At 40.4% G+C, this 22381-nt stretch overlaps 3 protein-coding genes across 3 annotated transcripts; all 3 read right to left on the bottom strand.

Moving 5' to 3' along the window:
• Window positions 1-252: 252 nt before the first annotated feature.
• Window positions 253-660, bottom strand: LOC310864980 (NADH dehydrogenase [ubiquinone] 1 alpha subcomplex subunit 11-like; the record flags this gene model as incomplete). The annotated part of the gene is made up of 1 exon (XM_083773896.1): window positions 253-660. One exon carries the CDS (start codon window positions 658-660, stop codon window positions 253-255), a length of 408 nt encoding a protein of 135 aa, XP_083630022.1.
• A 14060-nt stretch (window positions 661-14720) lies between these two features.
• On the bottom strand, window positions 14721-15131 carry LOC310867884 (NADH dehydrogenase [ubiquinone] 1 alpha subcomplex subunit 11-like; the record flags this gene model as incomplete). Its single annotated transcript, XM_083778049.1, has 1 exon — window positions 14721-15131. One exon carries the CDS (start codon window positions 15129-15131, stop codon window positions 14721-14723), a length of 411 nt encoding a protein of 136 aa, XP_083634175.1.
• A 5742-nt stretch (window positions 15132-20873) lies between these two features.
• LOC310862571 (NADH dehydrogenase [ubiquinone] 1 alpha subcomplex subunit 11-like) lies at window positions 20874-21284 on the bottom strand (the record flags this gene model as incomplete). The annotated part of the gene is made up of 1 exon (XM_083770529.1): window positions 20874-21284. The coding sequence occupies one exon, from the start codon at window positions 21282-21284 to the stop codon at window positions 20874-20876; it is 411 nt and encodes a 136-aa protein (XP_083626655.1).
• Between the last annotated feature and the right edge of the window lie 1097 nt (window positions 21285-22381).

Here is a 22381-nt window from a genome sequence, read left to right as displayed (position 1 = left end):
TTAATGGTAGCCTGTAGCTTTGTATCTTCATGTTGCTGGTTTCCATTTAACTTAATGGTAGGTAGCCTGTAGCTTTGTATCTTCATGTTGCTGGTTTCCATTTAACTTAATGGTAGCCTGTTAGCTTTGTATCTTCATGTTGCTGGTTTCCATTTAACTTAATGGTAGCCTGTAGCTTTGTATCTTCATGTTGCTGGCTTCCATTGAACATGAAAGGTAGCCTCTATTCTGCCAGAATGAACACATGTCGCGTCAGAGTTTGGGTGGTCCGTACAACCTCCATCCCTCCAACTTGCCCACCTTGGTGAAGAAGGCCAGAGTTCCCAGTCCCAGACAGGCGCACGTTCCTGTCATCACGCTGTGGGTTCTGGCTCCCAGGAACACGCCCGAGGCACAGCCTCCGACCAGGTAGTTCACCGGGTCATCAGGAGCATGACGGGCCTGAGCGCTGAGGCACGTGGCCATGCCGAAGATGGCTCCCAGCGACGCCATGGTGACGGTGGCACTGGTGGCCCTCTGCAGAGCTGCCAGCGCAGACTCAGGCTGGAACGCTACGATGTGATAGGCTGAACCTACCAGACCTAGAGCCGTGGCCAGTTTGGTTGTGATCCATGTTTTCCCAACACAGTCTTTGCCTTCCTCCAGATCCCAGTAACCCATTTTTGGGCACACACTCCCACACACACAAACACACAGATTTTAATGATTTAATACGTTTTGTTTGATTGTTATATCAACTAAACATTTCCAAAGTCATCTATTTGGTGGACAGTCTTTACAATTAAAACCATCCCAATATCAGCAGCTTCTGTTAAATATAGACACTGCATGTCAAATGGTGAAACTTACTCCATATATGGTTCTTGCCATGATGTCAGGGAGAAAGCTATGGCATCATCACCCATGTGCAGTGGAAAAAGCTATGACATCCTCACCCATGTGCAGTGGTTGACAGTAAAGGGCCTTTCAAACGGGAAGCGAGGAACGCACACGTTGTTGCCTGGATCAAAAGGGACGCGACAACGCAAGCGTAAAAAAGCTAAACAGATTCCAGGTCTGGTGAGTCGCGGGCGTGTGCACGAAACGAGCACGTGTGCAAAAAAAAATCACGTAACAAAACATAGAACATAGAACAAAACACTGCCAATCACTGCTCCCAACAGCAAGGCAATTCAATTAGTTGGTAATCAAACATTAGGCAAATGAAACATTATAAAAGGACGATCAGATTCAGTAAAACATAATTAAAGCTACATTATGTAACTTTCCTATTCTACCCTGAATTTGAACCTTGTTGCCTTAATTGACCATTTAAAGGTATATTCAGTGATTTCACTTAATTCAAATATCATTTATTTTTTTGTTTTGTTGTGATAATCCTCCCTACTATAGAGTGTGCTGGCCATATAAGGAGTTCCTCCCTGTCCCCAGTTAACCCCTGGGGGTCAAAAAACCTTAGGTTTCGTTTTTGACTCTCTATCCTGATTGGACGAAAGGCTGGGTCCCACAGCCAAAAACGAAACCTACGGTTTTTTGAGTGAAATCACTGAATATACCTTTAAATAATCACTCGCATGGAAGTACTAGAGAGGAAAATAGGTGTGGACAGAAAATCTATTCAACCCTGCATGGCACATGCATGTGTGAGATATCTATTTGACCATAGCTCAAGTTGTTGTTGTCACCTTTCAGAAGTTGTCGCAGGAGGAAAAGTATTTTACTGTCTAAATCATTTGAATACAAATGATTCCCAATCCTATATATACATGTTCCACTCCATCCATTCACACAATACTGTAGGAGTAGGCTATATGCACTCTACTTATCACACTAAAAGGATCACATGCAAATTGGTTGGGCGATCCATTCAGCAATAGGGTTACACACCCTAACCCATACCTGTCTGTTAACAATGGGACAGACATCCCACAACATTCACAACCAGGGTCGTCTAACACTTTTAACAATTGTATTGGTTTAAATAGCCTATATACCACCAGACATAATGGAATAATTTGTATTATAAGTGGTATTGTACAGTAGCACCATCAGTAGCACCATGCTTATTGTACAGGTAAGCCACACATCAACCATATATACACACAACTGACTCAATAGTCCATCATATCAAGAGTAATTGGTCAATCTGAAAAGTCATGTTTCATGTAAAAAGTATAGAATAATAAATGTCATCAACAAATACAATACTCTGTTTAAAAGAGAGAATTTAACATTTACCTCACCTTTTAGTATCCTGATGGATTTTTGTTTGTTTGTTTGGCCAATTTAGAAATAACAGTACAAGGCATCCATACTTAAGGGAGGTGAAATACATGTGATGTGATTAGCTTCTTGTAATGAACACAAGGATCTTTAGCTGTCAACCCTTTATTAGAAAAATAAGAAATTACAGACAGTTTTCTTACAGGTATGACATAGTACATCTTTTCTGTTACAATGCATTCTATGAAGACAACTATTCTATAAAGAAAATCTAAACAAATTATACAACTAAGTGATATAAAATATAGGTACAATTGCACCACTAGTGTATGAATAATAATGAATATGACATTTTAATCTCAAACAATAAAATCAACACAATCTTTTGTTGGTGTCTTCAAATAACTGCCCTCACTTTTATCTTCAATATATACTTTGCTCAGCCAATCATCACTATGGGGTGATCAGCCAATCACAAGCCAAAAGGAGGGGATAGCGCCTCTCTCATTAGCACTCATCATTTACAGCTTTTTCCTTTTTGTGTGTCTTCATGTGCTTTTCTAGACTACCAGTCTGAGCAAAGCTCTTTTTGCAAATTTTGCACTCAAAGGGTTTTTCCCCTGTATGAGTCCTCGTGTGTACTTTTAAATCCCCAGTGTGACGGCAGCCCTTGCCACAAACTGTACACGTAAAGGGTTTTTCCCCTGTATGAGTCCTCATGTGTACTTTTAAATCCCGAGTGTGACGGCAGCCCTTGCCACAAACTGTACACATAAAGGGCATTTCCCCTGTATGAGTCATCATATGTGATTTTAGATTACACATTTGACTACATTCTTTGCCACACACTGTACATGTAAAGGGCTTTTCCCCAGTGTGAGTAATCCTGTGTGTTTTTAGACTACCCTTTTGACTAAAGCCTTTGCCACAAACTGTACACATAAAGGGTTTTTCCCCTGTGTGGGTCCTCATGTGTCTCTTTAGATCAGCCGTTCGAACACAGCCTGTGCCACAAACTGTACACCTAAAGGGCTTTTCCCCTGTATGAGTCATCATGTGTCTTTTTAGATTACTCTGTAATCTACAGACCTTGCCACAAACTGTACACGTAAAGGGCTTTTCCCCTGTGTGAGTCATTATGTGTTCTTTTAGACTACCCTTTTGATTAAAGCCTTTGCCACACACTGTGCAAGCAAATGGCTTTTCCCCTGAATGAATCATTGCATGCTTCTTCAGATTTCCCTTTAGGCTAAACATTTTGCCACAATCTGCACAACTAAAACATTTCTTACCTGTGTGACTCCTCATGGAGTGACTTTCTTTTTGTGATTTAAGGTCATGGAGGAGCTTGTTGCTCAAAGACAAACTATTTCCACCCATGTGTTGTGTTTTGTGCGATTTCAGTGTGTTTAAACCAGACTGGTCACCTGTGGTCTCATCCCACTCATCACTGTCTTCAGTGATGTCAGATTCAGAACAGTGTGAAGAGAGGAGCTGATCATCACTAGTTGGTTGTGATGTTCCACAGTCCTCTACATCAGCTTGTGTTTCCATGCTTTTAGATGAGGTGCCGGCTACAAGTTCTGTTTGTATGTTTTCACCATGTTCATGTTTCACTGATAGTAATATCTCTGTTGATCCACCATCTTCCTCTGATCTTTGAAGTAGCTCATCAAGTTCCTCTTTAATCTGTGGAGATGATGGTTCCTCTTTGATCAGACTGGAGGTTCGCTCCTCCTGTTCATCTTTAATCAGTGGAGGCTCTGTATCCTCCTGGACCAGACTGTAGGTTATCTCCTGCTGCTCAGTGAATACCTCCTCTTTGCACACAAGGAGGTTTATTGAGTCTAGACAGAAGATACAGAATAGAAACACATTATTATATTGTTTGAACATGACTTACATTCTGTTTTACAGTGTCTTTGTATTGGTCAAGATTAGATGTGTTCAACCGCTTATGTAGTTGTGGTTGGAGAAAACTTCCACTGTTCCATATCTGTCCTAATGCTGTTAGGACTCATTAGCTACAACCTCATCAGATATCAATCAGATATATCCACAGATAATGTTTTTTAATGCAAGTTTAACCCTAACATGAATGGATTGAGAGTTCCTCTTCCAACTGTGTTCAGACATGTTCAAACCTTTAACAGTTAACGTAGTAAAGGTTAACATAGAAATGTTTTACCAACCTGCACTGTGTAGTTTGAAGATTGGTTGTAAAACCATTTCCAGTAGTCTGCGTTGGCGGTCAGTTTCTTGCTTGATGTGGAAAGCTTCAACCTCGTACTCTTTTAGAATTCTTCCAACGACCCCAAATATCTCTTCAGCAGCAGCAGATAGTCTCTGGTTGACCATGGACTTCAATGTTTGTAGTAAAGCCATAACTCAAATAAACTGATACTAGTTTTTGAAGAACTAAATCTAAATGCTTCAGCTATAGTGCAGAGAGGAGAAGTTCAGCTCTTAACAACTAGCAGAGATTAAAGTAAGTGACACAAAGCACAACAAACTCTTGTTAAATACTAACAGAGGGCCCTGATGCTCCAATCAGAGTGAGGGGGCGGGGCACACCAACAATAGAACAAAACACGGCCAATCACTGCTCCCAACAGCAAGGCAATTAAATGAGTTGGTAATCAAACGTTAAGCAAATCAAACATTATAAAAGGATGATCAGATTCAGTAAAACATAATGAAGCTAACTTTCCTATTCTACCCTGAATTTGAACCTTGTTGCCTTAATTGACCATTTAAATAATCACTCAGTGTAATGAAAGGAGGAAGCAAAAATGCATGCATGTTTTTACAATGTGACATGCTGTGAGCGTGGGTGGGGCTTAATTCATTTATTATTTCGTATGCTGACGGTTGATCCTCTCAAGGCCTATTTTATAATGTGTTGTAGATTAGGAAAATAGCCGATCTAGAAGCTGAGAACATATTGTAAATGTTCCAGTTCCACCTGTCATCAAAAACAGGAAGAAAGTGGCTGTCGATGTCCTGCACATGTAGTTTTAACATGGTCTGTAGGCTACATGTAGTTTAACATGTCCTAGTTAAATATCTTTCTCTACATGGCAGTACTAGAGAGAAAAATAGGTGTGGACATAATCTATTCAACCCTGTCACATGAATGTGTGAGATATCTATTTGACCATAGCTCAAGTTGTTGTTTTCACCTTTCAGAAGTTGTCGCAGGAGGCAAAGTATTTTACAGTCTAAACTCTAAATCATTTGAATCCAAATGATTCCCAATCCTATATATCACTCATTCTTGAGATGAGGGACAAAAGTGGAAAAAACATGTCCCACACATAAGAGCCTTATTATTGTTAAGAATAAATTAATTTAATAAAAATAAAAGCACTTGCAAAGTTAAATGTAATACAGTTGTGTATTATTATGCCATTAATTTCATTATAATTGTTTTCATATGCCATCTGAATTAGTTAAAAGCAGGCACTGTACCCAAAAACGCCTGTATTTAGCCTGTCCCCAGCAAGTGGTCATAATTTCAAACTGCTAAAAAAGTGTCTAATACTGTCACAATCACATAAATATACATACTAAATTAAAGTAGATTGTCAACAACATAGCAAACAATATACACAATAATTTTAATTTATATTTTCCATTAGATATCTCATATCAAATGTGTGTCCCACGTCTCCCGTCAACTCCGTCAGGTTTTTTAAAAGTCTTAAATTAATCAGAAAATATTGTCGACAGATTTAGCCTGAAGACTCCTTTTCCAAGTCCCGTTTGTATTTGTTGCAACAGTGGAGCACCTGGTCTGACAAGCATTCAATTGTTTGATATTTTAAACAAACAATGTTGATATCAGGGTGGTCACAGCTTTTACATGTCAACTCCGTCAGGACATTATTATGATCTTTGTTAAGAATTCCAAAATAATGTTTATTATAAAAGTTTAGGGTTAGGTTTAGCTAACAAATGAAGCAAAAACTAAATGGCTACATTGTACTACAGAGGGTTAAGATGAAAACAAATGACATTTTGTCAACTCCGTCAGACGTCAACTCCGTCAGGTTTTGTGTCTGACGGAGTTGACATGTATCTGACGGAGTTGACAAAAGTGTTCCTAAAACAATAAAATTATAGTTTTTGAATAATGGGACGTATTCTAATTTGGCACACAGTTAGAGCATGCCTTAAGGAACATTTTTGGCTATAGGGCCATCACAGATTTGTCTCGTGGTGACCATGGCAGCCATTTTCCAAAATTGCCGCCACCTGATGTTATTTTACAATAACTCAAGTTCTACACCACCTAGGATCTTGATTCTGGTGACTAAGACTACATTTTCAAGGATGAGGGATACAGTGGTACAATTTAGATTTTCCCTGTGACCATGGCAGCCATATTTCAAAATGGCCGCCACCTGCTGTTATTTTACAATAACTCAAGTTCTACACCATCTAGGATCTTGATTCTGGTGACTAATCATACATTTTCAAGGATGAACTTTCTCTGGGAGGGGTCAGGGCTTATTTCAGGTGCAGGTTGAGTTGCTACTGACAGGACATTAAAAGGAGGTGGGCTTTCTGGCCTTTGACTTGTCCCTTTCAGGTACAGACGCACAGTTTGACTTCACTGGCCACTGCAGTGTGGCGTTGATCTTGGTGGCCTCCTGCCAGTGTTTCTCCATCCTTCTCATGACCTCTGTGTTCTGGGGCTCTGTTATAGTCAACTTACATTGTCTTGGCTGGAGATTGCTTTCCTGCAGGGTCCAGCCCTGTCTTGTGCAGATGGCTGCTGGCCCACCTGGAGGCCCCAAACTCACTTGTTCGGTTGGTGTGATTAGGTGGGGTGGTCTTCCCCAATCAGGATGAAGGGTTTAACCCTTTCAAACGGCAGTCTGGCCAAGTGTCTGTATTTAGTTGTGAGGCTAGATACAGGATACGATTTCTCACCCAGCCCCAGGTGACTTGAGGTGAAGGCTCCTTTGATTTGGTAACATTGCTTTGGTTGACATGCTGTTGACACAGAACGACACTGATGCCTTCAGTGTCTGCACATCCTGCCTGATAGTCCTGAAGGCAGATCTTCTGTCTTCAGTCTTTCGCTCACTGTTCACTGCTCAATGTTCACCTCAAGCAGGTCTTCAAGGTGTTTGCCTTTGCACAGGCTATATGGCTAGGACTCGTGCTTCAACCCCTCAGAGAACTCCAACATGGTGTTGGTTGCTCCTGGGCCGCAGAGCATTGTGCGGCAGAATTCAGCTCGTGCAACATGTGAGCCGCATCTAAGTTCTGTGTCTCCCTCTGGGCCTAGGGTAGACACTTGCTATTTTCCGTAACACTAATTGGGGGGGCTGTCCAAACTTGTTGTTTAGTTGTCAATCGGGTCTCTGTTGGTGAAGTCGGGTCTAGGTGGTCTAGAAGATGAGTTAGTCAGGGGATATTAATACAATCTGGTAATACATTCCTTATCAAGAATTTTCTTCACCAATGTCAAACTAGGGAGTTTTCATGATTCTGAATGCATTCCAAACATTAGCTATGCACGAAGAACACTCCTTGGGCTGAAAACGGCCATAGCCGTCATCACAAAATGAGGTCAGCACATTTGGGCAAGTGGATATATGGCCGAATTTAGCCCAAGGGGTTTGACCCCTAGTTTGGCCATAGACTCCCTAGTTTGGCCATAGCCACTTGGTATGGTACCCAACTTTCAGCAGCTGTCAAAAATGTTCAATAGAAACCAATGTGGGATATGTTAGTAGACACCTTTACAAACACATTGGTGAAAAAATTATTGGTAAGAAATGTATTCACAGATTTAACATTATTCTGATAATATTCCCTGACTAAATTGGTAAAATAATAGCAGGTCCACCATTTTTGAAAATGGCTGCCATTGTCACAGGATAAATCTAAATAGTACAACTGTATTCCTCCTCCTTGAAAATGTAGGATTAGTCACCAGAATCAAGATCCTAGGTGGTGTAGAACATGAGTTATTGGGAAATAACAGAAAGTTGGTGGCCATTTTGAAAAATGTCTACCATGGTCACAGGACAAATCTAAATAGTACCAATGTATCCCACATCCTTGAAAATGTATGATTAGTCACCAGAATCAAGATCCTAGGTGGTGTAGAACTTGAGTTATTGTAAAATAACAGCAGGTGGCGGCCATTTTGAAAATGGCTGCCATGGTCACAGGGCCAATATAAATAATACCACTGTATTCCTCATCCTTGAAAATGTGGGATTAGTCACCAGAATCAAGATCCTAGGTGGTCTAGAACCTAAATCAGTTAAACTTGTCAACTCCGTCAGATGTTCGTCAACTCCGTCAGACGTTCGTCCCGTGATGTTTTTGTTAATTTCCAAAGAAATAGAAAATTCAATGTTAAATCTTTTGTGCTTATGTATTGAAACACCAACTGAAATGATACGTAATGATGTTTTTTTTTTTTTTTTACATGGTTTTCATGTTATAATATTGAAAATAAAGTTTGAAATGACGGATTTGAGAAATTGGATATTTCATAATAGTGTGATATTGGAACAAAACAATATTAAAAGAATTGTATTACTTAACTTGATTACTGAAAGCCATTATAAGATAACTGAGGACTTTATATTATTGTTGAAATTATCAAATTCAATTAAAAGGGATTTTAGTGTGTCTGACGGAGTTGACAAGAATCAGGTATTAAGTGCATAAATGTCCCATTTTAGAAAGAAATGTTATGCGAAAAACCTGTTCCTTCTCAAGATTGGTAGTTGAGACCTGTGTCTACAAATGCATCTATTTGATTTGAATGTATCTTAAAAAAAAAAAAAATCTAGTTTGAAAAAAGTTTTGTCCCTTATCTCAAGAATGGGTGATATACATGTTCCACTCCATCCATTCACACAATACTGTAGGAGTAGGCTATATGCACTCTACTTATCATACTAAAAGGATCACATGCAAATTGGTTGGGCGATCCATTCAGCAACAGGGTTACACACCCTAACCCATTATCACCTGTCTGTTAACAATGGGACAGACATCCCCCAAAACATCCCACAACATTCACAACCAGGGTCGTCTAACACTTTTAATAATTGTATTGGTTTAAATAGCCTATATACCACCAGACATAATGGAATAATTTGTATTATAAGTGGTATTGTACAGTAGCACCATCAGTAGCACCATGCTTATTGTACAGGTACAGCCACACATCAACCATATATACACACAACTGACTCAATAGTCCATCATATCAAGAGTAATTGGTCAATCTGAAAAGTCATGCTTCATGTAAAAAGTATAGAATAATACATGTCATCAACAAATACAATACTCTGTTTAAAAGAGATCATTGTACATTTACCTCACCTTTTAGTATCCTGATGGATTTTTGTTTGTTTGTTTGGCCAATTTAGAAATAACAGTACAAGGCATCCATACTTAAGGGAGGTGAAACACATGTGATGTGATTAGCTTCTTGTAATGAACACAAGGATCTTTAGCTGTCAACCCTTTATTAGAAAAATAAGAAATTACAGACAGTTTTCTTACAGGTATGACATAGTACATATTTTCTGTTACAATGCATTCTATGAAGACAACTATTCTATAAAGAAAATCTAAACAAATTATACAACTAAGTGATTAAAATATACTAGGTACAATTGCACCACTAGTGTATGAATATTAATGAATATGACATTTTAATCTCAAGCAATAAAATCAACACAATTTTTGTTGGCGTCTTCAAATAACTGCCCTCACTTTTATCTTCAATATATACTTTGCTCAGCCAATCATCACTATGGGGTGATCAGCCAATCACAAGCCAAAAGGAGGGGATAGCGCCTCTCTCATTAGCACTCATCATTTACAGCTTTTTCCTTTTTGTGTGTCTTCATGACGTGCTTTTCTAGATTACCAGTCTGAGTAAAGCCCTTTTTGCAAATTTTACACTCAAAGGGTTTTTCCCCTGTATGAGTCCTCATGTGTACTTTTAATGCCCCATTATGAAAACAGCCCTTTCCACAAACTGTACACGTAAAGGGTCTTTCCCCTGTATGAGTCATCATATGTGTTTTTAGATTACTCATTTGACTACATTCTTTGCCTCAAACTGTACACATAAAGGGTTTTTCCCCTGTATGAGTCATCATGTGTACTTTTAATGCCCTGTTATGAATACAGCCCTTGCCACAAACTGTACACGTAAAGGGTTTTTCCCCTGTATGAGTCATCATATGTGATTTTAGATTACTCATTTGACTATATTCTTTGCCACACTTTGTACACATAAAGGGCGTTTCCCTTGTTTTGTATGAGTCATCATGTGTTTTTTTAGATTACATTTTGAATTAAAGCCTTTTCCGCAGACTGTACACAAAAAGGGTTTTTCCCCTGTATGAGTCATCATATGTGATTTTAGATTACTCATTTGACTATATTCTTTGCCACACTTTGTACACATAAAGGGCGTTTCCCTTGTTTTGTATGAGTCATCATGTGTTTTTTTAGATTACATTTCGAATTAAAGCCTTTTCCGCAGACTGTACACAAAAAGGGTTTTTCCCCTGTATGAGTCCTCATGTGTACTTTTAAATCCCCAGTGTGACGGCAGCCCTTGCCACAAACTGTACACATAAAGGGCCTTTCCCCTGTATGAGTCATCATATGTGATTTTAGATTACTCATTTTACTACATTCTTTGCCACACACTGTACATGTAAAGGGCCTTTCCCCTGTATGAGTCATCATATGTGTTTGTAGATTACGCTTTAGACTAAAGCATGTGCCACAAACTGCACATGTAAAGGGCTTTTCCCCTGTATGAGTCATCATGTGTAAATTTAGACTACTTCTTTGATTAAAGCCTTTGTCACACACTGTACAAACAAATGGCTTTTCTCCTGTATGACTCATCATGTGACGTTTTAGACCACTGTTTCGACTAAAGCAAGTGCTGCACACTGTGCAAGCAAATGGCCTTTCCCCTGAATGAATCATTGCATGCATCTTCAGAGTTCCCTTGTGATTAAACGTTTTACCACAATCTGCACAGCTAAAACATTTCTTACCTGTGTGACTCCTCGTGGAGTGACTTTCTTTTTGTGATTTAAGGTCATGGAGGAGCTTGTTGCTCAAAGACAAACTATTTCCACCCATGTGTTGTGTATTGTGCGATTTCAGTGTGTTTAAACCAGACTGGTCACCTGTGGTCTCATCAGGGCCGTTTCACAGCTCCGGGGAACACCCCACCCTCCAAAGTACCTGTAACCCAGAATCATATGAGCCACGGGGTCTCCACCCTGCGCCCCGAAGGTGTAGTACACCAAAGCCTTAGCTTGACTGGAGTTCACGCCCAGCCCCACGGCATACAGAAAGCCCAGAGCCGTCATGGCCTGGGGGGAACCACCCTCCGTGGCGAGTCTCTCAAACAGCTCCTTGGCCTTGTGGAAGTCCTGGCTCATGTGGTCTCCGAACAGCAGCGCAAAGCCCACCTTCTCCGTGGCCTCGCGGTGGCCTCTCTCTGCCACGTTCACAAGCTGCTCATACAACTCTTTCTTCTGCTTCTTTCCGGTGGCGGCTCTGAGCCTAAGGAGCACAACCTGATACTTCTCCTCCAACTCTTCTGCTCGACGCCTCTGCTCTGCCTGCTCCTCCGTTTCGCAGAAGCCCCATTTCCTCTTGTGATCATAATCGTAGGCGGTGGCACACCACAGCCGCCGTCCGTAGCCGCCACCCTCGCATCCGTCGGCAGTGCAGTCCGAGTACTCCTTCCCCCGAAACAGGAAGGGGAAGACGCAGTGCTCTCCATGGGCCGTACCCCCATTCACCACAGGAACCTCTTTAGGCTTCTTCACTTCAATGGGAGTACCCCCATTCACCACAGGAACCTCTTTAGGCTTCTTCACTTCAATGGGAGTACCTCCATTCACCACAGGAACCTCTTTAGGCTTCTTCACTTCAATGGGAGTACCTCCATTCACCACAGGAACCTCTTTAGGCTTCTTCACTTCAATGGGAGGAGTAGGAATTGGCAACTCCTCCTTCTCCAGCCCTCCTCCCCGTATCCTTCTGTTCAGCTCAGCTGGACGGCGGTCCCTCCTGGCAGGGGTCCGGGTGGGGCCTGCTACGATCCTCGAGCCGACCGGAACGTCACCCTCTTCAGAGTCTGGCCGGTGGTACGACTTTAACTCTGGACTTGTTTCATCAACTCCGTTTTTCTCCTCAGCAGTTATTCCTTTTGCAAAGATTATTAGTATAATTGCCAAAAGGGGAAGTGCCTTCATGATACTTATAGACCCTGTATAGCCCATTGTGGTGGGGATGACAAGCTGACAATCTGCCACCAGAAAACATCCAGCTCTAGTCTCATCCACTGACAGGGCACCTTTCAAAATACCTCAACCTGTGAGCCAGCCGATCACGAATGAGCCCTGGTTTCAAAACGGTGCATGCTTGAGAAACTAGAAAAAACACCTGTAAATAATAACTTATGATGTCATGGAAATTGCATCATGGAAATTACGTCATGGAAATGCCTTCTAATCATGTGACATCCATAATTGGACTGCAGCTATACCGCAGCACATCCGGCTTCTATACCCTTAAAATTTACTTTGCAGCCAAAAATGACACATCTTAAAGATGGAGTGCCAGTTTTTCATGTGTCAATGAGGTGACGGGACTTCATTAGACACCCTGCAGTCATTTATATGTGCAATGGTCATGTTGTATTTAGGGTTTCTTCCTGGACCCTTGACAGTCAAACGGGCCAATGAAATAAACAGTAATATAGTGACATCAGCCCCTCCCCTATAACCCCTCCCCCTTTATCATACAACTACAGCTGTGGGTGCAGCTTCAGTAGAGGCTCTGTAAAGCGCCCTCATTGGCTATTTAGCTTGTCAATCAAAGCACGGGTAGAGAAACAGACATGAGGGCTCTGTAGAGGTGTTTGTTATTATCGAGAAGTGACAGGTTATCAAGATAATAAATACAATAATACATACATAATTTATATGCATACTAAATGACTGCTTGTATATTGTATAAAAGCCCAACACTGCTGTTTACATGCAGAGGGTGGACAGAACTATCCATGTGTGTGTGTGTTTTGTACCCAATAGCCTACAGATAATATGTAGGCTACAGTATTTATGTATATATGTATGTATGTATGTATGTATGTATGTATGTCGGGGTAAGAATGGTGGTCCACTGGTCCCTCATTGGCTGTTGATGGTGACGTAACGAAGGTACGTTTCAAGGTTGGTATAGGGTCAAACAGGTCTAAAGGTCTTAAGAACAGCAGTCTTAAGAACAGCAGTTGTAATAGACTGTTGTGCGCTCTGCTTGCGCACAAGTAGGCCATATATATGGCCTACTTGTGTGCAAGGCACAAGTTGGCACCTCAACAGAGTGTATTTCTATAGTTAATTGCTGGCCATAGTGGCTAATAATAACCAATATAAACCAATGTTGATATTATCTCATTCTGTATATTTTTTTTAAATCACACTTGTATGAAGTGAATGGCGCCTTTCATCACGCATGCACATGCACAGCTTTGTGTGTGTATATGTCTGTCCGTATAGCATGAATCGATGACTTTGATTGGCTGATGTATCATACATCACACAGACTGACAGTATACACAAAGCTGATCATGATGAAATAGTAATAATACAAATAATAATTTATAATAAAAAAAAGTTTTGTCCATTCTGAAACACTGAATTTGAAAAAAAGCAATGCCTCTTTATTCCAAAACTGGTGTATTTAAAAATGTCCCGACTTCTTTACTCTTTTGAAAGCTTCCCCAGAAAACACTGATAGTTGCCTTCATCATCACAAAAGGCTTTTTGATCAGTGTCGTTATGTTATGTAAAAAAATATAATAAAATACTAATCACAAAAATAAACTAAACACAAAAGGCTATTTCAGGTTTTTTTTTTTTTTTTTTAACATAAAACATAAGTTATGAAAACAGTCTATTAAATGACTCGCTTGATAGCTTTGTATCTTCATGTGGATGGCTTCCATTGAAAATGAATGGTAACCTGTAGCTTTGCATCTTCATGTTGCTGGTTTCCATTTAACTTAATGGTAGCCTGTAGCTTTGTATCTTCATGTTGCTGGTTTCCATTTAACTTAATGGTAGCCTGTAGCTTTGTATCTTCATGTTGCTGGCTTCCATTTAACTTAATGGTATAGCCTGTAGCTTTGCATCTTCATGTTGCTGGTTTCCATTTAACTTAATGGTAGCCTGTAGCTTTGTATCTTCATGTTGCTGGTTTCCATTTAACTTAATGGTAGCCTGTAGCTTTGCATCTTCATGTTGCTGGTTTCCATTTAACTTAATGGTAGCCTGTAGCTTTGTATCTTCATGTTGCTGGTTTCCATTTAACTTAATGGTAGCCTGTAGCTTTGTATCTTCATGTTGCTGGCTTCCATTGAACATGAAAGGTATAGCCTCTATTCTGCCAGAATGAACACAGAGTCAGAGTTTGGGTGGTCCGTACAACCTCCATCCCTCCAACTTGCCCACCTTGGTGAAGAAGGCCAGAGTTCCCAGTCCCAGACAGGCGCACGTTCCTGTCATCGCGCTGTGGGTTCTGGCTCCCAGGAACACGCCCGAGGCACAGCCTCCGACCAGGTAGTTCACTGGGTCATCAGGAGCCCCATGGTGGGCCTGAGCGCTGAGACACGTGGCCATGCCGAAGATGGCTCCCAGCGACGCCATGGTGACGGTGGCACTGGTGGCCCTCTGCAGAGCTGCCAGCGCAGACTCAGGCGGGAACGCTACGATGTGATAGGCTGAACCTACCAGACCTAGAGCCGTGGCCAGTTTGGTTGTGATCCATGTTTTCCCAACACAGTCTTTGCCTTCCTCCAGATCCCAGTAACCCATTTTTGGGCACACACTCCCACACACACAAACACACAGATTTTAATGATTTAATACGTTTTGTTTGATTGTTATATCAACTAAACGTTTCCAAAGTCATCTATTTGGTGGACAGTCTTTACAATTAAAACCATCCCAATATCAGCAGCTTCTGTTAAATATAGACACTGCATGTCAAATGGTGAAACTTACTCCATATATGGTTCTTGCCATGATGTCAGGGAAAAAGCTATGGCATCATCACCCATGTGCAGTGGAAAAAGCTATGACATCATCACCCATGTGCAGTGGAGAAAGCTATGGCATCATCACCCATGTGCAGTGGAAAAAACTATGACATCATCACCCATGTGCAGTGGAAAAAGCTATGACATCATCACCCATGTGCAGTGGTTGACAGTAAAGGGCCTTTCAAACGGGAAGCGAGGAACGCACACGTTGTTGCCTGGATCAAAAGGGACGCGACAACGCAAGCGTAAAAAAAAAGCTAAACAGATTCCAGGTCTGGTGAGTCGCGGGCGTGTGCACGAAACGAGCACGCGTGCAAAAAATCACGGGACCGTAACAAAACATAGAACATAGAACAAAACACTGCCAATCACTGCTCCCAACAGCAAGGCAATTAAATTAGTTGGTAATCAAACATTAGGCAAATGAAACATTATAAAAGGACGATCAGATTCAGTAAAACATAATTAAGTTAAAGCTACATTATGTAACTTTCCTATTCTACCCTGAATTTGAACCTTGTTGCCTTAATTGACCATTTAAATAATCACTTGCATGGAAGTACTAGAGAGGAAAATAGGTGTGGACAGAAAATCTATTCAACCCTGGCACATGCATGTGTGAGATATCTATTTGACCATAGCTCAAGTTGTTGTTGTCACCTTTCAGAAGTTGTCGCAGGAGGCAAAGTATTTTACAGTCTAAATCATTTGAATACAAATGATTCCCAATCCTATATATACATGTTCCACTCCATCCATTCACACTATACTGTAGGAGTAGGCTATATGCACTCTACTTATCACACTAAAAGGATCACATGCAAATTGGTTGGGCGATCTATTCAGCAACAGGGTTACACACCCTAACCCATTATCACCTGTCTGTTAACAATGGGACAGACATCCCCCAAAACATCCCACAACATTCACAACCAGGGTCGTCTAACACTTTTAATAATTGTATTGGTTTAAATAGCCTATATACCACCAGACATAATGGAATAATTTGTATTATAAGTGGTATTGTAGCCTACAGTAGCACCATCAGTAGAACCATGCTTATTGTACAGGTAAGCCACACATCAACCATATATACACACAACTGACTCAATAGTCCATCATATCAAGAGTAATTGGTCAATCTGAAAAGTCATGTTTCATGTAAAAAGTATAGAATAATAAATGTCATCAACAAATACAATACTCTGTTTAAAAGAGATAATTTAACATTTACCTCACCTTTTAGTATCCAGATGGATTTTTGTTTGTTTGTTTGGCAAATTTAGAAATAACAGTACAATGCATCCATACTTAAGGGAGGTGAAACACATGTGATGTGATTAGCTTCTTGTAATGAACACAAGGATCTTTAGCTGTCAACCCTTTATTAGAAAAATAAGAAATTACAGACAGTTTTCTTACAGGTATGACATAGTACATATTTTCTGTTACAATGCATTCTATGAAGACAACTATTCTATAAAGAAAATCTAAACAAATTATACAACTAAGTGATTAAAATATACTAGGTACAATTGCACCACTAGTGTATGAATATTAATGAATATGACATTTTAATCTCAAGCAATAAAATCAACACAATTTTTTGATGGCGTCTTCAAATAACTGCCCTCACTTTTATCTTCAATATATACTTGATACTGCTCAGCCAATCATCACTATGGGGTGATCAGCCAATCACAAGCCAAAAGGAGGGGATAGCGCCTCTCTCATTAGCACTCATCATTTACAGCTTTTTCCTTTTTGTGTGTCTTCATGTGCTTTTCTAGATTACCAGTCTGAGTAAAGCCCTTTTTGCAAATTTTACACTCAAAGGGTTTTTCCCCTGTATGAGTCCTCATGTGTGTTTTTAACTCCCCTGTTTGACGGCAGCCCTTGCCACACACTGTACACGTAAAGGGTCTTTCCCCTGTATGAGTCATCATGTGTACTTTTAAATCCCCAGTGTGACGGCAGCCCTTGCCACAAACTGTACACATAATGGGCATTTCCCCATTATGAGTCATCATATGTGATTTTAGATTACTCATTTGACTACATTCTTTGCCACACACTGTACATGTATAGGGCTTTTCCCCAGTGTGAGTAATGCTGTGTGTTTTTAGACTACCCTTTTGACTAAAGCCTTTGCCACAAACTGTACACATAAAGGGTTTTTCCCCTGTGTGGGTCCTCATGTGTCTCTTTAGATCAGCCGTTCGAACACAGCCTGTGCCACAAACTGTACACCTAAAGGGCCTTTCCCCTGTATGAGTCATCATGTGTCTTTTTAGATAAGTCTGTAATCTACAGACCATGCCACAAACTGTACACGTAAAGGGCTTTTCCCCTGTGTGAGTCATTATGTGTTCTTTTAGACTACCCTTTTGATTAAAGCCTTTGCCACACACTGTGCAAGCAAATGGCTTTTCCCCTGAATGAATCATTGCATGCTTCTTCAGATTTCCCTTTAGGCTAAACATTTTGCCACAATCTGCACAACTAAAACATTTCTTACCTGTGTGACTCCTCATGGAGTGACTTTCTTTTTGTGATTTAAGGTCATGGAGGAGCTTGTTGCTCAAAGACAAACTATTTCCACCCATGTGTTGTGCTTTGTGCGATTTCAGTGTGTTTAAACCAGACTGGTCACCTGTGGTCTCATCCCACTCATCACTGTCTTCAGTGATGTCAGATTCAGAACAGTGTGAAGAGAGGAGCTGATCATCACTAGTTGGTTGTGATGTTCCACAGTCCTCTACATCAGCTTGTGTTTCCATGCTTTTAGATGAGGTGCCGGCTACAGGTTCTGTTTGTATGTTTTCACCATGTTCATGTTTCACTGATAGTAATATCTCTGTTGATCCACCATCTTCCTCTGATCTTTGAAGTAGCTCATCAAGTTCCTCTTTAATCTGTGGAGATGATGGTTCCTCTTTGATCAGACTGGAGGTTCGCTCCTCCTGTTCATCTTTAATCAGTGGAGGCTCTGTATCCTCCTGGACCAGACTGTAGGTTATCTCCTGCTGCTCAGTGAATACCTCCTCTTTGCACACAAGGAGGTTTATTGAGTCTAGACAGAAGATACAGAATAGAAACACATTATTATATTGTTTGAACATGACTTACATTCTGTTTTACGGTGTCTTTGTATTGGTCAAGATTATAGATGTGTTCAACCGCTTATGTAGTTGTGGTTGGAGAAAACTTCCACTGTTCCACATATGTCCTAATGCTGTTAGGACTCATTAGCTACAACCTCATCAGATATCAATCAGATATATCCACAGATAATGTTTTTTAATGCAAGTTTAACCCTAACATGAATGGATTGAGAGTGCCTCTTCCAACTGTGTTCAGACATGTTCAAACCTTTAACAGTTAACATAGTAAAGGTTAACATAGAAATGTTTTACCAACCTGCACTGTGTAGTTTGAAGATTGGTTGTAAAACCATTTCCAGTAGTCTGCGTTGGCGGTCAGTTTCTTGCTTGATGTGGAAAGCTTCAACCTCGTACTCTTTTAGAATTCTTCCAACGACCCCAAATATCTCTTCAGCAGCAGCAGATAGTCTCTGGTTGACCATGGACTTCAATGTTTGTAGTAAAGCCATAACTCAAATAAACTGATACTAGTTTTTGAAGAACTAAACCTAAATGCTTCAGCTATAGTGCAGAGAGAAGTTCAGCTCTTAACAACTAGCAGAGATTAAAGTAAGTGACACAAAGCACAACAAACTCTTGTTAAATACTAACAGAGGGCCCTGATGCTCCAATCAGAGTGAGGGGGCGGGGCACACCAACAATAGAACAAAACACGGCCAATCACTGCTCCCAACAGCAAGGCAATTAAATGAGTTGGTAATCAAACATTAAGCAAATTAAACATTATAAAAGGACGATCAGATTCAGTAAAACATAATGAAGCTAACTTTCCTATTCTACCCTGAATTTGAACCTTGTTGCCTTAATTGACCATTTAAATAATCACTCAGTGTAATGAAAGGAGGAAGCAAAAATGCATGCATGGTTTTACAATGTGACATGCTGTGAGCGTATGGGTGAGGCTTATTAATTTATTATTTCGTATGCTGACGGTTGATCCTCTCAAGGCCTATTTTATAATGTGTTGTAGATTAGGAAAATAGACGATCTAGAAGCTGAGAACATATTGTAAATGTTCCAGTTCCACCCATCATCAAAAACAGGAAGAAAGTGGCTGTCGATGCACATGTAGTTTTAACATGGTCTGTAGGCTACATGTAGTTTAACATGTCCTAGTTAAATATCTTTCTCTACATGGCAGTACTAGAGAAGAAAGTAGGTAGGTAGAAAGTATTCTAAATCATTTGAATCCAAATGATTCCCCATCCCATATATACATGTTCCACTCCATCCATTCAATCAAAATTAATATATTTATTTCATGTTATTGCCCAAAATTGTAGCTTGTAACTTGAGTAGCTAAGCTACACAAAATGACCCAAAAAGTAGCTGAGCTACTTGACGAGGTACACAAATATGAATGTAGCTAAAATACCACAAGCTACAGCAAAATGTAGCTCAGCTACGTAGCTCAGCTACATGTAGCTTTATACTCCCCAACACTGCATGAATCGATGACTTTGATTGGCTGATGTATCATACATCACACAGACTGACAGTATACACAAAGCTGATCATGATGAAATAGTAATAATACAAATAATAATTTATAATAAAAAAAAGTTTTGTCCATTCTGAAACACTGAATTTGAAAAAAAGCAATGCCTCTTTATTCCAAAACTGGTGTATTTAAAAATGTCCCGACTTCTTTACTCTTTTGAAAGCTTCCCCAGAAAACACTGATAGTTGCCTTCATCATCACAAAAGGCTTTTTGATCAGTGTCGTTATGTTATGTAAAAAAATATAATAAAATACTAATCACAAAAATAAACTAAACACTAAAGGCTATTTCAGGTTTTTTTTTTTTTTTTTTAACATAAAACATAAGTTATGAAAACAGTCTATTAAATGACTCGCTTGATAGCTTTGTATCTTCATGTGGATGGCTTCCATTGAAAATGAATGGTAACCTGTAGCTTTGCATCTTCATGTTGCTGGTTTCCATTTAACTTAATGGTAGCCTGTAGCTTTGTATCTTCATGTTGCTGGTTTCCATTTAACTTAATGGTAGCCTGTAGCTTTGTATCTTCATGTTGCTGGCTTCCATTTAACTTAATGGTATAGCCTGTAGCTTTGCATCTTCATGTTGCTGGTTTCCATTTAACTTAATGGTAGCCTGTAGCTTTGTATCTTCATGTTGCTGGTTTCCATTTAACTTAATGGTAGCCTGTAGCTTTGCATCTTCATGTTGCTGGTTTCCATTTAACTTAATGGTAGCCTGTAGCTTTGTATCTTCATGTTGCTGGTTTCCATTTAACTTAATGGTAGCCTGTAGCTTTGTATCTTCATGTTGCTGGCTTCCATTGAACATGAAAGGTATAGCCTCTATTCTGCCAGAATGAACACAGAGTCAGAGTTTGGGTGGTCCGTACAACCTCCATCCCTCCAACTTGCCCACCTTGGTGAAGAAGGCCAGAGTTCCCAGTCCCAGACAGGCGCACGTTCCTGTCATCGCGCTGTGGGTTCTGGCTCCCAGGAACACGCCCGAGGCACAGCCTCCGACCAGGTAGTTCACTGGGTCATCAGGAGCCCCATGGTGGGCCTGAGCGCTGAGACACGTGGCCATGCCGAAGATGGCTCCCAGCGACGCCATGGTGACGGTGGCACTGGTGGCCCTCTGCAGAGCTGCCAGCGCAGACTCAGGCGGGAACGCTACGATGTGATAGGCTGAACCTACCAGACCTAGAGCCGTGGCCAGTTTGGTTGTGATCCATGTTTTCCCAACACAGTCTTTGCCTTCCTCCAGATCCCAGTAACCCATTTTTGGGCACACACTCCCACACACACAAACACACAGATTTTAATGATTTAATACGTTTTGTTTGATTGTTATATCAACTAAACGTTTCCAAAGTCATCTATTTGGTGGACAGTCTTTACAATTAAAACCATCCCAATATCAGCAGCTTCTGTTAAATATAGACACTGCATGTCAAATGGTGAAACTTACTCCATATATGGTTCTTGCCATGATGTCAGGGAAAAAGCTATGGCATCATCACCCATGTGCAGTGGAAAAAGCTATGACATCATCACCCATGTGCAGTGGAGAAAGCTATGGCATCATCACCCATGTGCAGTGGAAAAAACTATGACATCATCACCCATGTGCAGTGGAAAAAGCTATGACATCATCACCCATGTGCAGTGGTTGACAGTAAAGGGCCTTTCAAACGGGAAGCGAGGAACGCACACGTTGTTGCCTGGATCAAAAGGGACGCGACAACGCAAGCGTAAAAAAAAAGCTAAACAGATTCCAGGTCTGGTGAGTCGCGGGCGTGTGCACGAAACGAGCACGCGTGCAAAAAATCACGGGACCGTAACAAAACATAGAACATAGAACAAAACACTGCCAATCACTGCTCCCAACAGCAAGGCAATTCAATTAGTTGGTAATCAAACATTAGGCAAATGAAACATTATAAAAGGACGATCAGATTCAGTAAAACATAATTAAGTTAAAGCTACATTATGTAACTTTCCTATTCTACCCTGAATTTGAACCTTGTTGCCTTAATTGACCATTTAAATAATCACTTGCATGGAAGTAGGCTACTAGAGAGGAAAATAGGTGTGGACAGAAAATCTATTCAACCCTGGCACATGCATGTGTGAGATATCTATTTGACCATAGCTCAAGTTGTTGTTGTCACCTTTCAGAAGCAGGAGGCAAAGTATTTTACAGTCTAAATCATTTGAATACAAATGATTCCCAATCCTATATATACATGTTCCACTCCATCCATTCACACTATACTGTAGGAGTAGGCTATATGCACTCTACTTATCACACTAAAAGGATCACATGCAAATTGGTTGGGCGATCTATTCAGCAACAGGGTTACACACCCTAACCCA

Source organism: Protomyctophum parallelum (genome assembly GCF_964188405.1).
Source record: "Protomyctophum parallelum genome assembly, chromosome: 1".
NCBI lineage: Eukaryota > Metazoa > Chordata > Actinopteri > Myctophiformes > Myctophidae > Protomyctophum > Protomyctophum parallelum.
Note: the sequence above shows the minus strand (reverse complement) of the source record. Positions and strands in the feature narration are given on the sequence as shown.